Source organism: Eretmochelys imbricata, chromosome 1 (genome assembly GCF_965152235.1).
Source record: "Eretmochelys imbricata isolate rEreImb1 chromosome 1, rEreImb1.hap1, whole genome shotgun sequence".
In the NCBI taxonomy this organism is placed as follows: domain Eukaryota; kingdom Metazoa; phylum Chordata; order Testudines; family Cheloniidae; genus Eretmochelys; species Eretmochelys imbricata.
Window position 1 is genome coordinate 201809867 of NC_135572.1, and position 16452 is coordinate 201826318.

Sequence of the window (16452 nt, forward strand, 5' to 3'; positions counted from 1 at the left end):
GAACTTTTTTTCAAATTACTCCATAAACTGTAAGCTATTCTTTAAGCACCAACAAGACCATTCCCAGTACTAAAATTTACAATGTGACCTAGACTCACCCTCATCTCACTGGGAAGTTATAGTTTCCTCCCAAGGAGTAAAATCATATTGGCTTCCTCTAGGAGTGATTTACCTCAGACAGAAGAGCAATTTGCTATCTAATCTACCTCTTAATTCTAAACCTGTCAGTGGAGATGCTGTTCATTTTGATCCTCCAAGTGGGTCAGCTCATAACAATTCCTCAGCTGTTCCTCTTTCTCATAATGTCCTGTATTAATTGCATCAACATTCTTAGGCATGGAAATCCAAACAGAGAATTATGAAGAGGATAAAATGTCAACACGCTAGCTACTTAAGATAATAATGGATTCATTATTGCTGATCTCTGCTCAGCTGCAGTTTCTGCCCTTGAAAATGTACAGCTCACATTATACCAGTCCTAAATCCCCCTGTAGTTTCATTTGGACTCTTCACTCCCTATCTTAAATTGTGGTGTAGTGTTGCTGTGCACATTCCACTCCAGCAGCAGTGGCATTTGAGTTATAGACAAAGTGATCCTTTGGGATAGCTGGCTTCTCAATTTGAGTGCTATGGGATTCTTCTGTATTAAATGTGCTACAGGTATATATGATGTAAATGATATTAATTAAAAATATTATGATGTCATTCCTGCCTCCACACAAGGAACCTTCTTCCTTATAATGAGCTTACTCACTCTATAGGGTGTTCAATACAAAAGGGTCTTTTCATTTCCAGATGTCTAATAAACCTAAATTTTTAGCACAGACTTTGTCTTACTGTTTGAGACTTTCCCTTCCATTCTGCAAATTCTGTCTTTGACAATTAGCAGAAACGCCAAGGGAAATGTCTGGGGAAACATACAGAAGTTCCTGTGCCTACATCTGTGTTTCATGAGACAAAGTGTAGTAGGTCTTGGCATGGAAGTCTGTAAGACAGATTGTTTCCTATCAGCTGTTTTAACCAAGCTGCATCACCTAAAACTGTAACTTGACATTAAGAAGCGAGGAGACAAGTTTATTATGTGCCACTGCACTTCATGGCCATTCAACATTCCTTTCTTGGGCTATTTTTCTGAATTGTGAGGGGTGGGAGAAAGTGCTCAGGGCATATGTCCAACGGCGAACCGCGGCCACTGGGGGCCGTAGTTACAGCTGGTCAATGTCTGCAAAATGTCTTGTGGCCCACAATCAGATTACACAGATGGGCCACATGCAGCCTGCAGGTTGCCCACCACTGCTCTGGGGCTTCCCCAAGGGGCCACAGTGCTTCATGGACAGCCCCACACCTTCCTCAGCCTACCCCCACCCTTTCCTATGCCAAGGAATATGAGGAAGTCCTCAAAGGGAAGCCTTATGGCTGGCTCCACAGTGCTTATAGCAGAAGTGGGTCTTTTAGGGCCCCTTTATACCACTCCAGACCTTTTACTTGGTGCTGAAGGGCCGGACTGGGGGTGAGGATCTCATGAGTTTTCCAAGGCCCCTCTGTGTGTCTATTTGCTTGATCTGTCACACTGGGTTGCTCTCTGCTCACAACTGCTCCAACAGTGAAGTTTTACCCACAACTCCCCTTGAAGCCCCACTGGAGAAACTGAGGCACAGAGACATTAAATGACTTGCCCATGGATACCCAGCAACAGAATAAGGATTAGGACTCAGGAGTCCCTTGTTCCCTGTTCTAACTACTACGCAACAGTTCCCCAAGCCATCCTCTACTTTCTCTCTCAACGGATCTTTTATCTTACTCTCCCTACAGAGGACACTCAGGAGGAGGCAGAAGGCCTGGCAGCCAGGGCTTTTGACTTCAGTGAGTGTTGCATAAGCACATAGCTGAGGGTAGAATTTGGCTGAGAGTGCTAAATACAGGAAGAGGATGCTCACTTTCTGGTTTTCACTATGACTCTTGCTCAGCAGCTCTTGCAATCTCCTTTTTTTCTCCTCTTTGTCCTGCTCCAGGGGCTTTGGCGTAGTGTGAGACAGGCCCACCGCTGCCAGTTTCTGAGCTTTTTCTAATTCTTGCCTCTTCCTCTCTCTGCAAGTAAGACAAACACCAAGAACCAAAGGTAGATAGTAAATAAAGGGAGTACTGTGGTATGGGTCTCACCCCTTTCTAAACCAATCCTGTGAAAATGACCTCTGTAGCTTGGACAGATGATAGCTACTGAAGCCCAGCCTTTAGAGAACAGGGGTAGATTTGGGTGTCCAGTGCACATGAGCTACACAAATTCAACAGTCGGGAAGGGGTTACAGAACACAGCAGTAAGAGGGTATTGGGATGTCAATATAGCACACATGGAGAACTAGGATCTCATAGATGCCTATGGAGATAAGTGGCCCTCGCAGTGCTCCCTGGGGGTTGCAGCACTATGGAAGGTATGAGCCCTATGGAGCTCCTAAATTCAGCAGAAGCAAAGACTCTGCCTCTGCAGAGCTTTGAGCTCCCTTGGACAGGCACATTCTTTCCCCTCCTAAAGAGGGGATGTCTCCAATTTTAAATGCTAGAGTTTTGATGTGTACAAGTTGACGTCAGAATTTGATTCCTTCTTTCAATCTGTCAGCTTCTGTGATGTAACTAGAGACAGTAATGATGCTGCCTCCAGGATTAGTCATTTAAAAATACATACATTATGAGAGTTCAGGGCCCCAGGAGGCAGTTTTCCTTTGAGACTACCATGTCTTATATATTTTAGAGAGCTCACTGCAGCCAGAAGCTGATGACTGAAGAAATTCCCTATCATTTGGGGTTCATAAGCCGTGTAGTCCAAATGATTAGATGGAGTTTGAACTCCGCTCTCCCTCCCCACCCCATCTTACATTCTTCGTGCTTCTCCCATGAAATGCCTCTTCTCTGCCATCTCTTTCCGCAGCTTCACCATCTCCCGCTGGATCTCCTCTTCTTCCTTCTTGGCCTTCAGAGCCTGCCTTTTGTTCTCCTCTTGCACTCGCTGCTTAGCCTCAGCCAGGGCTAATTTTTTCAGGGTCTTTTCTCGTCTCTGGAGCTCTAGCTCCTTCTGACGCCTTAAACAGTTTTCTTTAACCTGGGAAGGAAGAGCACAGCAATGAGTCAAGGCAGCGGTAGTGGCAAGAGTTATATCATCTGAAGAAAGGCTTCTGGGAGTCTCTTTGAACTAAGAGGGTGGGTCTCAATCAGGTTGCCAATACACAGATGGCCACATTACACACAATCTCATTCTTTCCTTGTACTCGCCCATTGATCTGTCCATTTCCACCTGTTGTCTCTTGTCCTACATTTAGATTGTAAGTAACGTGGGGGATGGACTGTCTTTTTGTTCAATGTTTGTATAGTACCTAGCACAGTGGGGTCCTGGTCCCTGGCCGGGGCTTCTGGGTGCGATGATGATGATAATAACAAGCTATAATCTCTATATTTGACATTCACTGGATATGATTGTGTTTTTAGGCACACCAGTGGGGGTGGGTGGGATGGGGTATGTGAACCCCACACTGGCCAGGAAGGGCTTAACAAGCTGCAATGTCTGCAATGAACCCCACCCCGTTATACTTGTTCTTGAGTCAGGCCTGGAAAAAGTAGTTAAAAAGAGGGAAGCAGAATGGCAGCTTCTGTATTGTGTGAGAAGCCTGGCTGTAGCCAGGAGCTGATTGGAGGCTATAGTCTCCTAGAGCCTCCCTGTGGGAGGGTAGGCCTGATGCAGACTGTGGTTTAATTTGTTACCAGGTACCTACTGGTGGGCATTAAGGCAAGCTGCTGCAGCTGGGGTCAGCCTGAAAGCAATGGGGCTGTATGCTGAGCCCAGTGGGCTGAAGGTTCTTTTGGTTCGTATTTATGTTGGACTTTGACTTGAGGACTCTGATACACTGGAAAGGGTTAAAACTCCCTCAGTGACTTGGCTGTAGGGCTAAGCCACATCCTTAACTGAAGCGTGCTAAGCTCTGTTGGGGAAACTGAAGCAGAGCGGCTGCAACACCGTCTCATGTCATAAGAGGGTTACAGGGATGGCACCTCTGTCACGAGGGGTCAGGATTAATGCTACTGAAGTCAGTGGAGTGATACCAGTGTAAAACTGATGTAATCAAAAATCTGAATCAGCATCAGTCTCCCTTGTTGGTAGTCTTGTCAAGGGAGTCAAATTCTGAACAGATCTAGTGAAAATTAGTTATTGCTTAGGTTCAAGTGATCATGACTTGATTACACTTGTGTGCACAGAGTACAATCCCAACCAGTAGTGGGTGTATATGTATGTATATACACACTGTGATGTTACCTGATTCAAGTATGACCATGCAAATCATTGTGCTACCACTGTTATATAATTGCAACAAATCTTATACAAAGTGTGAAACATGGCTAGAAAGGGTTAAGCAGCTTGCAGGGTAATTGATCCAGGTTCAACCTTTAGGAACATATTGCCTGGGATAGATGTCATTCTGTTTACCCTTTTTAAATATTGGCACATTAGCCTTCTTCCAGTTCTCTTAAACTACTCCAGATTTCTAAGATTTATTAAAAATCAACATTAATGATCCAGAAAGTTCCTCAAACTTGGATGCAAGTTATCTGGACAAGGATGAGGTATTTTGGTGAGGAAAGCTTGCCCTGCTACCTGTGGTGTACACTCTTCTGTGGATTTATGAAGACATCAGCACTTTGGGCTATCAGTCTTGTAGCAACCAGTGCTATTTTTTAAAATTTTTTTTAAGGATCTAAGCAGAATGTGGAGGGCCTTTCAGAGCAGGCACAATTTGAAATAGATGGTGGCAGAAGCACAACAGAGAGGCCACCGGATCAGTAACTGGGGGACACAGCCCCAGAACACAGGAGGTTTACAACTGTAGGATGGACTCCCTTTGATGCCATATTAAAGGTAGCTGTGAGTGGGAATAATTTGTGTTGGGGAATGTTTGAGTCTTGTGGTCGTATGGCTGAAATACTATTAAATGCTCCATTTAAGAATACCCATTTACAATTGGTTTTTGTTTATAACGTTGTGATTCTTAACAATTGTGAGGGTTGGTTTTTTTTTGTTGGGTGGTTTTTTTTTTGTCCCCTCCACCCCCGAAACTTAGCACCTGGTTTTCACTGTGGGCCAGCAACACTGATGGTGAAGCATTAAAAATCATCTTGTTCTGAGACAGCATCAGAAATGACTGAACACTTTTTCTTTTCTTTTTTTTTTTTTTTCAAAATGACTGAACTCAGAGTATGATGGATACTGTAGCTATCTGTGACTCTTGTACTAAGCCTACAGGACAACTGTATACATTCCATATTATTTCTAGGGCCCGGACCCTACATCAGTGCTCCACAGTTCAAATGGAAGGCTGGATTAGAGGTAGGGTGATGTGAAAGCAGCATCCCATATGTAGAACAGAGCCTCACACTGTGCGGTCCTCTGCGTGCATTAGCACAAAAGGGCCAGGTAAATGGCAGCACACAGGGCCACCACTTTGCAGCCTGGGTGAAGGATTCCTTCCCCCCACCCATTTGCCCAGGTATTCGAGATGAGTACGAACAGAAGGATGAGACCTTAATGCTTAAGAGGTTGGTTACTAAATAGGGAGATGCAATTAGCACTCTGCTTACTCCTGACTTGAGTAGGGAGGTTAGCAAAGAACAGTCACTTGCTGTCCATTCCTGGAGTGCACAGATCCATGGTGGAGATCAATATTACAGCCCTGAGCTAGTGCAAATGCTATCCTCATTCACAGAAATGCCTTAACCCTTTGAGAACTGTCCTAATCTATTTGTGTCAATTATATGATGTGGCAATGAGTTACACAGGTGAATATATGTTGCATAAAAAGAGTGTTTCCTTATATCGGTTTCAATGTACTGCCTTTTCCTCACCTGCTTGTGTCTTAGCTCCATGGTAATTCGTGGGTCCCTTGTTTTTTTCTTTTCCTTGATTTCTTCAATCCTGAGGCCTTCTAATATCCCACAATCTACCACTTCATTTTGCAGAAGATTCTGCAGAAAATCCTGAACAGTGGTACTTTCCTTTTCTTGTTCCAGATAACCACACAAATCTATAACAAAGAATCCAGATCACCTCACACTAGTTTGTAATTAACAAACTCCAGAGCCTAATGCCATCAAACATAAAGTGATTAAACAGAGAACTGCCCAGTTTATAAATGTAATCCTGATGAAAGAAGCCATATTGATTGCACTTCATTTAGACTCAAGAATCTAAAGCAGTCTCAAATTCACTATGTTTAGAGGAGGAGGAGGAGGAGGATGATAATACTTTCCCAATCTTTACTGCCCTGCATCTAAGGATCTCAAACTGTTGCACAAATCTTACAAGCCTTTCGCCCTTCTGAGTTAGGGAAATATTAACTCCATTTTACATAAGGAGAAAATGAAGCACAAAGATTTTGAGGCTTATTTCTGTAATGTCACACAGCAAATTAATGTCAGAGCTGGGAAAAACCAAGGACTCTACTGACTCTGGTTGTTCCTAAGGAGACTATTACCTTGGTATGTACATGACTCCTGCCTTTCAAGCCTACGAACTAACCACTGTTATCCCCAAACAATAATAATAATCCCCAAATAATAAGTTAAGAAATGTTTTGTGTTCTCACCATCAAACCTCTCGTACTTCACAAACCCAGCAGGGGCCTCTTCAGCAGCATTATCTCCAACATTCTCTTCTTGGTCACTTTCTAGCTCCAGTCTCAGTTTGGAATTCATCCAATCATTGAGCAGCTCCTGGGCTATGGTGATAAAAGGTTTTACTAGGATTGGAAATATTATAGTAAGTGTAAGATGGCAAGACTCTGTCCTCTTGGGATTGTTATGCAACGTGCTATGCAGTTTGTTTAAAATGACTGAAGTGTGATCTGTAAAGGAAAAACTCATTGGGTTGGTGCTTCCCCACCTCTCCCATTCTTGATATGTGAATAGGCTTGAAAGGTGGAGGGGTTTTTTATTTCTCTGTGTTACATACATTAGAAATTGTCTAGTCTGTTTTTCCTGCAAGACTCTCTTGTTGTCCAGAGAACTATTAAGATCATGACATCGGATACCAATAAGGTGAAACCTAATTGATTGATCAAGTGGAACTGACGCCTTAAAACATTTGGTTTTTCACTCCGGCCCTGATCCTGCAAATGCATACATGTAGCCTCAACAGGACTACATATTGGCATAAAATCAAAACCATATGTAAGTCTGTTTGTAGGAATGTGGCCATGGTTTTTTGCTAATACTTGGTTAACTCAAATGCCTGACAAACAGTTGGAAGAATTTTTTTTTTAAATACAAAATCCTACTCCTTTAATTAAGAACTAAGAAAGCACTCACTCCAAGTCTCTCTGGTACTGCACCTAAGTTATACAATAAAAATCATGGAGGATATAACTTAGCCTTCCAGATACTTCTTAGGAAAAGTATAAGCAACCTTTTAAAAAAAACAGACCACCACCACCAAAAATTTCCCTTTTAGGCTTCTTTAAATATTCTAAAAAGGTTCAAAAAAAGACAAACTGAGGCTTTTTAATCCCTTTCAAGTCCTTTTATCAGTCTATAATTAGCCCAATTTAACAGCAACAACAACAAAGTTTATTCAATAAGAAAAGCAGAAGTCAGTTTGTCTTGTTGAGGCTGTGTCATTCTTGGACAAGAGAGTGCAGACTCCTCATATTTGGAGTAAAGGAGCTTTCACGCTTTCCTTATCAGTATGCTTCTTAACATGGTGGGGTGCTGCAAATAATCAATATTCTTATGTATTATAATTGTGGGGCATAGATAAAAGGCTTACAGGCAGTTCCGGAACACTGATACAAAGGCAGGGGAAGAAAAAAAGGAGGCATCTTCCATATTTCAGACACTTACAGAGAGTTAGCTCCATCTGTGAGAGACATTTGACATTATATACAGAAATCTGAGTGTAGACAGATTTATTCATCTGTGCTATTAATAGTGCCTCATATTATTACAAGTGAAAGAACTGACTTTGAATTTATTAGAACGAACTCTGAGAGACCTTGTCTTTCTATTTGTTCTAGAACATTTTTAGGTGCTGCAAAATAATATATATAAAACTCCAATTTGCTTCCAACTCTTCTCCCCCCCGGCCCCGTCAGTTTAGCTTTTGCATTTCCTTCACTTTGGACAACAGAAATAATTGAAGTCAGTTTCCCTTTTGCTTATAGACATTTAAGTTTCAGATTTGTAGTTCTGCAGGGTTTGGGATGCAACATTACAGAGGGAACACTTATTAATTTGGGGGGAGGGGAAGCGTCCATGGGAATGAAAAAGATCAAATAAAATTAGCCTTGGTCTACACTAGGAGTTGAGGTCGAATTTAGCAGCATTAAATCGATTTAACCCTGCACCCGTCCACACAATGAAGCCCTTTTTTCGACTTAAAGGGCTCTTAAAATCAATTTCCTTACTCCACCGCCGACAAGGGGATTAGCGCTGAAATCGGCCTTGCTGGGTTGAATTTGGGGTACTGTGGACACAATTAGACGGTAGTGGCCTCTGGGAGCTATCCCAGAGTGCTCTATTATGACTGCTCTGGACAGCACTCTCAACTCAGATGCACTGGCCAAGTAGACAGGAAAAGGCCCACGAACTTTTGAATTTCAATTTCCTGTTTGGCCAGCATGGCAAGCTGCAGGTGACCATGCAGAGCTCATCAGCAGAGGTGACCACGATGGGGTCCCAGAATCACTAAAGAGCTCCAGTATGGAACAAACAGGAGGTACGGGATCTGATCGCTGTATGGGGAGAGGAATCCATGCTATCAGAACTACGTTCCAATTCTCGAAATGCCAAAACATTTGTCAAAATCTCCCAAGACACGAAGGACAGAGGCCATATCAGGGACCCGAAGCAGTGCCGCATGAAACTTAAGGAGCTGAGGCAAGCCTACCAGAAAACCAGAGAGGCGAACGGCTGCTCCGGGTCAGAGCCCAAAACATGTTGCTTCTATGATGAGCTGCGTGCCATTTTAGGGGGTTCAGCCACCACTACCCCAGCCGTGTTGTTTGTGTTGTTCAATGGACATGGAGGCAACATGGAAGCAGGTTTTGGGGACGAGGAACATAGCTCACAGTAAACAAGCGGAGAAACCGGTTTTCCCGACAGCCAGGAACTGTTTCGCGCTCTGGACCTGGAGCCAGTACCCCCCGAACCCACCCAAGGCTGCCTCCTGGATCCGCCAGGCAGAGAAGGGACCTCTGGTGAGTGTACCTTATAAAATACTATACATGGTTTAAAAGCAAGCATGTTTAATGATTAATTTGCCCTGGCATTCGCGGCTCTCCTGGATGTACTCCCAAAACCTTTGTAAAAGGTTTCTGGGGAGGGCAGCCTTATTCCGTCCACCATGGTAGGACACTTTACTGCTCCAGGCCAGTAGCACGTACTTGGGAATCATTGTAGAACAAAGCATTGCAGTGTATGTTTGCTGGTGTTCAACCAACATCTGTTCTTTATCTCTCTGTGTTATCCTCAGGAGAGTGATATCATTCACGGTCACCTGGTTGAAATAGGGTGCTTTTCTTAAGGGGACATTCAGAGGTGCCCGTTCCTGCTGGGCTGTTTGCCTGTAACTGAACAGAAATGTTCCCCGCTGTTAGCCACGCGCTGTGGGGAGGCAAAATGCAACCTTGGAATGAAAGCACGTGTGCTACGTATATAATGTTAACAGCAAGGTTTACCGTGAAAGAATGTACCCATTGTTCTATAAAATGTGTCTTTTTAAATACCACTGTCTCTTTTTTTTTTCCTCCACCAGCCGCAATGTGTTTCAAGAATCACAAGATCTTCTTCCCAGAGGCTAGCGAAGATTAGAAGGCGAAAAAAACGCACTCGCGATTAAATGCTCTCGGAGCTCATGCTGTCCTCCCACACTGACAGAGCACAGACAAATGCGTGGAGGCAGACAATGTCAGAGTGCAGGAAAGCACAAAATGACCGGGAGGAGAGGTGGCGGGCTGAAGAGAGTAAGTGGTGGGCTGAAGAGAGGGCTGAAGCTGAAAGGTGGCGGAAGTGTGATGAGAGGAGGTAGGATTCAATGCTGAGGCTGCTGGAGGATCAAACTAATATGCTCCAGCGTATAGTTGAGCTGCAGGAAAGGCAGCAGGAGCACAGACCGCCGCTGCAGCCCCTGTGTAACCAACTGCCCTCTTCCCCAAGTTCCATAGCCTCCACACCCAGACACCCAAGAACGCGGAGGGGGGGCCTCCGGCCACCCAGCCACTCCACCCCAGAGGATTGCCCAAGCAACAGAAGGCTGGCATTCAATAAGTTTTAAACTTTTAAAGTGCTGTGTAGCCTTGTCCTTCCCTCCTCCACGCCCCCTCCTGAGCTACCTTGGTAGTTATCCCCCTATTTGTGTGATGAATTAATAAAGAAGGCATGAATGTGAAGCAACAATGACTTTATTGCCTCTGCAAGTGGTGATCGAAGGAGGAGGGGAGGGTGGTTAGCTTACAGAAAAGTAGAGTGAACCAAGGGGGGGGGTGAGTTTCATCAAGAAGAAACAAACAGAACTTTCACACTATAGCCTGGCCAGTCATGAAACTGGTTTTCAAAGCTTCTCTGATGCGCACCGCGCCCTCCTGTGCTCTTCTAACCGCCCTGGTAGCACCGGCTGTGCGTAACCAGCGGCCAGGTGATTTGCCTCAACCTCCCACCCCGCCATAAACGTCTCCCCCTTACTCTCACAGATATTGTGGAGCGCACAGCAAGCAATAATAACCGTGGGAATATTGGTTTCGCTGAGGTCTAACCGAGTCAGTAAACTGCGCCAGCACGCTTTTAAACGTCCAAATGCACATTCTACCACCATTCTGCACTTACTCAGCCTGTAGTTAACAGCTCCTGACTACTGTCCAAGCTGCCTGTGTATGGCTTCATGAGCCATGGCATTAAGGGGTAGGCTGGGTCCCCAAGGATAACTATAGGCATTTCAACATCCCCAACAGTTATTTTCTGGTCTGGGAATAAAGTCCCTTCCTGCAGCTTTTGAAACAGACCACAGTTCCTGAAGATGCGAGCGTCATGTACCTTACCTGGCCATCCCATGCTGACGTTGGTGAAACGTCCCTTGTGATCCACCAGTGCTTGCAGCACTATTGAAAAGTACCCCTTGCGGTTTATGTATTTGCCGGCTTGGTGCTCTGGTGCCAAGATAGGGATATGGGTTCCGTCTATGGCCCCACCACAGTTAGGGAATCCCATTGCAGCAAAGCCATCCACTATGACCTGCACATTTCCCAGGGTCACTACCCTTGATATCAGCAGATCTTTGATTGCGTTGGCTACTTGCATCACAGCAGCACCCACAGTAGATTTGCCCACTCTAAATTGATTCCCGACTGACCGGTAGCTGTCTGGTGTTGCAAGCTTCCACAGGGCTATCGCCACTTGCTTCTCAACTGTGAGGGCTGCTTTCATCTTGGTATTCTTGTATCTCAGGGCAGGGGAAAGCAAGTCACAAAGTTCCATGAAAGTGCCCTTACGCATGCAAAAGTTTCACAGCCAGCGGGAATCATCCCAGACCCGCAACATTATGTGGTCCCACCAGTCTGTGCTTGTTTCCCAAGCCCAGAATCAGTGTTCCACCGCATGAACCTGCCCCATTAGCACCATGATGCCCACACTGCCAGGGCCTGTGCTTTGAGAGAAGTCTGTGTCCATGTCCTCATCGCTGACGTTGCCCACTCGCCCGGTTTTGCTTTGCCAGGTTCTGGTGCCGCATATACTGCTGGATAATTTGTGTGGTGTTTAATGTGCTCCTAATTGTCAAAGTGATCTGAGCGGGTTCCATGCTTGCCATGGTATGGCGTCTGCACAGAAAAAAGGCGCGGAACAATTGTCTGCCGTTGCTCTGACGGAGGGAGGGGTGACTGACGACATAGCTTACAGGGAATTAAAATCAACAAAGGGGATGGCTTTGCGAGAAACAGAATGGCCCCCTCAAAACCGGGTTTAGCAGACCATTGATCTCACGGAGGGAGGGAGGAGAAAATGAATACAAAACTAATCTGGTCTATTTCTTGTTTTGATCCACTTCATCTATCTTTATACATCTTGCTGTCAGCAGACTGTGCAGTATGACCGCTAGCCATCGTCATCTCCTGGGTGCTTGGTAGAAGACGGTGCAGTATGACTGCTGGCCATCGTCTTCTGCTGGCTGCAGATTAAAAGACAGTGCACTGCCGGTAGGACTGAATCGCCATGAAACTAAACTTAAAAGGGAAATGACTTGGCTGAATCACTCCCATGTTTTCCCAGGCGCCCCTGACCTCACCGAGGTTAGTTAAAAGAGCACCCTGGACTACGTCAATGATGGCTACCAGTCATACTGCACTGTCTGCTGCCAAAAGGCAATAAACTGTTGCTGTGTAGCAATGCAGTACCACGTCTGCCAGCACCCAGGAGACATACGGTGACGGTGAGCTGACCGGGCTCCATGCTTGCCATGGTATGGCGTCTGCACAGGTAACTCAAGAAAAGAGGCGCAAAACGATTGTCTGCCCTTGCTTTCACGGAGGGAGGGAGGGAAGGGGGGCCTGATGATTTGTACCCAGAACCACCTGTGACAATGTTTTAGTCCCATCAGGCACTGGGATTTCTAGCCAGAATTCAGATGGGCAGCAGAGACTGCGGGAACTGTGGGATAGCTACCCACAGTGCAATGCTCCACAAGTTGATGGTTGCCTCGGTACTGTGGACACACTCCGCCAACTACATGCACTTAGAGCATTTGTGTGGGGACACAGACAATTGACTGTATAAAAACGCTTTCTACAAAACCGACTTCTATAAATTCAACCTAATTTCGTAGTGTAGACATACCCTTGTTCATAGATTTTTAAGAGACCATTTAGGTCATCTAGTCCCACCTCCTGTAAAACACACAATTTCAGCCCATTACTCCAGTTGGATTTCACAGAGTCCCTTCAAGCAGCTCTGGGCTGGTGCTATTCAAACTCACCTTCTGCATAAGCCTCATCGTGATCCTGCAGCTGCTCTACTGTTTCCAGATCCACCACAGGACCACGTGGCCTTTGAGGATAAGCTGACTTTTTAAGGGAAAAAGCTTCAGAAACGGCAAACTCGGAGGCTTGTTCCACTCGCTTTAAAAATAAATAAGGGAAGAAAAACATTTCTTATAACTTGAACATACTCAGTGTCAAACACTACAGATTCCAAGTCCTGATCCTGTAAGATACTCTGGAGGAGTGGACCCCTGCATGTGTGCAGAGCACCACTGACTGTAGAAGGAGCTGCATGAAATAAGGTTCAGCCATGTATATAGGACTGAGGCCCTAAGCATTACTACATGGGCATGATGCTATTGATGAGGCTGAGATAGTGCTTACGTGATCAGATTCTGTCCTTAGATGCTTATAACTTTCCAAAAATGTTACCCCATGGGGTGGAAATTTCTGAGGTTTGTTTTCAGTCCAGAGGCTGTGGTGGATTTGTTTGGGACAGAGGATAGATAGATCTAGGCACATCGCATTTGGTTGTTTTTAAGATAAATAATGGGGGGGGGGGAATTAAATAAAATCTTCTGATCCTTCATTGTGTGTGCTCAGATCACTGAAAATGAATAGTTAGTCTTGAATCAGTACAGCACCTTTCACCCTGAAAAAGGACAAAGGGCTTTAGAGATTGTATCTAAGGAACATTTCACTCTCTGTGGTTTGAGCTGGCCAGAGGCCCCCACCGACCCCCAGGCTGCAGGCTTCTCTGTGTTCGAGGAGCTCAAACTGTAGCAGAAAATGTTGGCTTTTGTTTTTTAAAATAATGCATTTCTAGACCTTGTGAAGATAGCATTGAAAACATAAATCAATCAATAGGATTGAGGAAACAAGCACAGTGGAGTTTTACTCCTATAGCAGAAGGTCGTAAACACTCTCACACGTGCTTTTTATAACAAAGCACGTCCTAAACAATCATGAAATCACTCCCCCAAAGTCTGAGGCTGACTCTGAGCATAGCAGTGTGTTAACAGGGAACAGAGATGTGTTATAAGTGGGGCTGGCGCACACAGATCCGTGTTTCATAAGCCCATGCCAAAATGTTAAGGGGAGCTCTTATCCTGCAAGTGCTGTCACCTGGAATGTGGCAGCTGTTTGGCAATTCACAGCACTACTTCACAAGAGGGCAGGATAGGATGTACAGAATACTGTAAGCAGGTCTAATTGCTGGGAAAATGCAGGAAGGCAGACTGTAATTACCAAACTGGAATTTGGCCAGGATACTTGAGTTTAACACCCAGTCTTGCAAACGGTTTCACCGGATTTTTTAACGATTGCTAGCAGTCTGGACCTCAAATTTACATTTCACACAAAAGAAGGCATCACCAGTAGCACAGAGACCTTGTACATCTTGCCAGAGACTGGCATAGTATGGGCTCTAAATGAACAGTACCATCTACTGAATCATCAACACCACATCCTGTAGTTAGCGAATTTTTCCTGGCTGCATCCTATCCAAGTACGCAGTGGTTCAACCCAGTACTAACAGGATCATAACAAAAAGGGAATATGGAATATGAATTTGAATATCCACAAAAATTTGCTCTCTTTTGAAACTTAGCATTTCTCATGGACTTATTACCTTTGACATGTCTGAAGATACTTGATTTATATGTAATTAAGTTATAAGCATTGGTATGTTGATGATTACCAGCCGTGATGGTGGACAGCGTGTTGTAGACATAAGGAAACCAGACAGCCATCAATTTACTCCCTAGAATCCATCAAGCAATTATCAGATGGTACAAATTTTTGGCACAGTCAACCTGAACTGGATGCAAACATAAGACTGAAAGGCTTTCTGTCCCACTTCCATCCCACTGAGCCTGCATATTCCCTGACTCAATTACTTTTCTGTTTCACAAGTTCATTTGCAAATGACCTTACCTTGATCCAGTGCTCCACATTATCAGAGTCAAAATTTGGCTACAAAGAAGATACAAAATGTTAACTTAAAATTTTTTTTGCTTCCTTTTAACTCTCATTTTAATGTTGTCATGCCTAGAGCCAGTCACTTGAGTACAATGAAAAAGCCTGTGCTCTTTCTCCAGAAATATTACTCCCATCCTCAAACAACTCCCCCTGTTTCTCATTCATTTCTGAATCAAATGGTCTTGTGGTTAAAGCACTGGATGAGGCCTCGAGATCTGGAGTCAATTCCAGGCTCTGCCACAGATTTCCTATGTGACCTTGAGCAAGTCACCTAGCTCCTGATCCTGAAAGACTTATCTTTATGTGTTTCAGAGTGTGAGTAATCCAGTTGACTTCAATGGCACTACTCTCATGCTTAAAATTAAGTATATTTGTAAATCTTTGCAGGGTTGGAAACTAAATAAATCTTTGCCTCAGTTTCCCATCTGTAAAATGGAGACATTTCTTTTTATCCCACCCTTTGTCTGCATTGTCCATTTACACTGTTAACTCTTTGTGGCGGCAACTGTGCAACATCTAAGACAATGGGGCTTTGATCTTGGTTGGAAAGGGCCTCTATAATTCAAATAACAGTAATAATACTGCCCGTTAAAAATTGCCGTTCTTGTATTTTAAAATCCATGATGTCATTGATTTGGGGCTGACAATGTTGCCAACTCCTGTGATGTTACACACACGCTCCCTATATTTCATGGTTTTCTTAAAGCCCCAGCTCTTGGAGTCAAGTGATTATTCAGGAATCTCTGTTCTCATTTCAAAAAAAGAAAGTGTGGGGGGGGGATTCCAATCCTAATGGTGGCCAAGAAAAGTTTGAAAACATGACTGCCGTGAACCCAAACACTCAGAAACCAGAAGGCAAAGAAAAATAAATGCACATTTGTTACTGTTCAAATAAATCTCGGGATTTTAAGCCAGTCTCGTGGTTTCTGAAGGCCTGGGCTTGGCCACATGCCCTAGTTGGGTAAAGCTGAGCCCAGGGGGCACCTGCCGGGCTTGGCCTCCACTGACCCCGGGGGCGTGACCCGCCACAGGAAGGCCGGGGGCAGAGCGGGTGCAGTGACCCCAAGGGGTCCCGGCTGCCGGGCCCCGGGTGGCAGGGGTAGGAGCCCCCTGATTGGCCAGCGGTGACCAGGGCGCCCCGCATGGGGCTGACAGTGAGCCCGGGGAGCCCCCTGATTGGGCGCTGGTGACCTGGGGCGCCCCATGGATTTGCTGGTGACCCCCGTGGGAGCCCCCGGGCAGCGCGGGGACTGGGCGCTGGGGACGGGGGGACACCGCCCCCTCCGTTACCTTGGGCCTGGCCGCGGCGGTGAGGCGCTGCCAGCGATAGAGCTGAGGCCTGAGCGCTGGGAAGGCCATTGCCAAGGCTCAGACAGACACAGCATCCCCACCCCGCCCCAGACACACGGGGGGAGAGGAACCGTGTGGGAAACGGAGTTCGCCACTGGACGAGGCGCACGGAAACCTGGATCAG

At 45.3% G+C, this 16452-nt stretch overlaps 2 protein-coding genes across 2 annotated transcripts in view; one reads left to right on the forward strand and one right to left on the reverse strand.

The window, feature by feature from the left end:
* Positions 1–10392, forward strand: part of ZDHHC23 (zDHHC palmitoyltransferase 23) — a 40675-nt gene extending 30283 nt beyond the window's left edge. Inside the window, exon 5 of the transcript XR_013346685.1 lies at positions 9788–10392. The gene's annotated coding sequence lies outside the window, so the exon portion shown is untranslated. The remainder of the gene's footprint in view (positions 1–9787) is intronic.
* The window catches only part of CCDC191 (coiled-coil domain containing 191), a 31559-nt gene extending 15118 nt beyond the window's left edge, over positions 1–16441 (reverse strand). Inside the window, exons 1-7 of the mRNA XM_077822234.1 lie at positions 16269–16441; positions 14934–14972; positions 12995–13136; positions 6624–6755; positions 5884–6062; positions 2871–3094; positions 1938–2088 (exon numbers count right to left, since the gene is read on the reverse strand). Coding sequence (XP_077678360.1) covers positions 1938–2088; positions 2871–3094; positions 5884–6062; positions 6624–6755; positions 12995–13136; positions 14934–14972; positions 16269–16337 — 936 coding nt within the window. The 5' untranslated portion in view covers positions 16338–16441. The remainder of the gene's footprint in view (positions 1–1937; positions 2089–2870; positions 3095–5883; positions 6063–6623; positions 6756–12994; positions 13137–14933; positions 14973–16268) is intronic.
* Between the last annotated feature and the right edge of the window lie 11 nt (positions 16442–16452).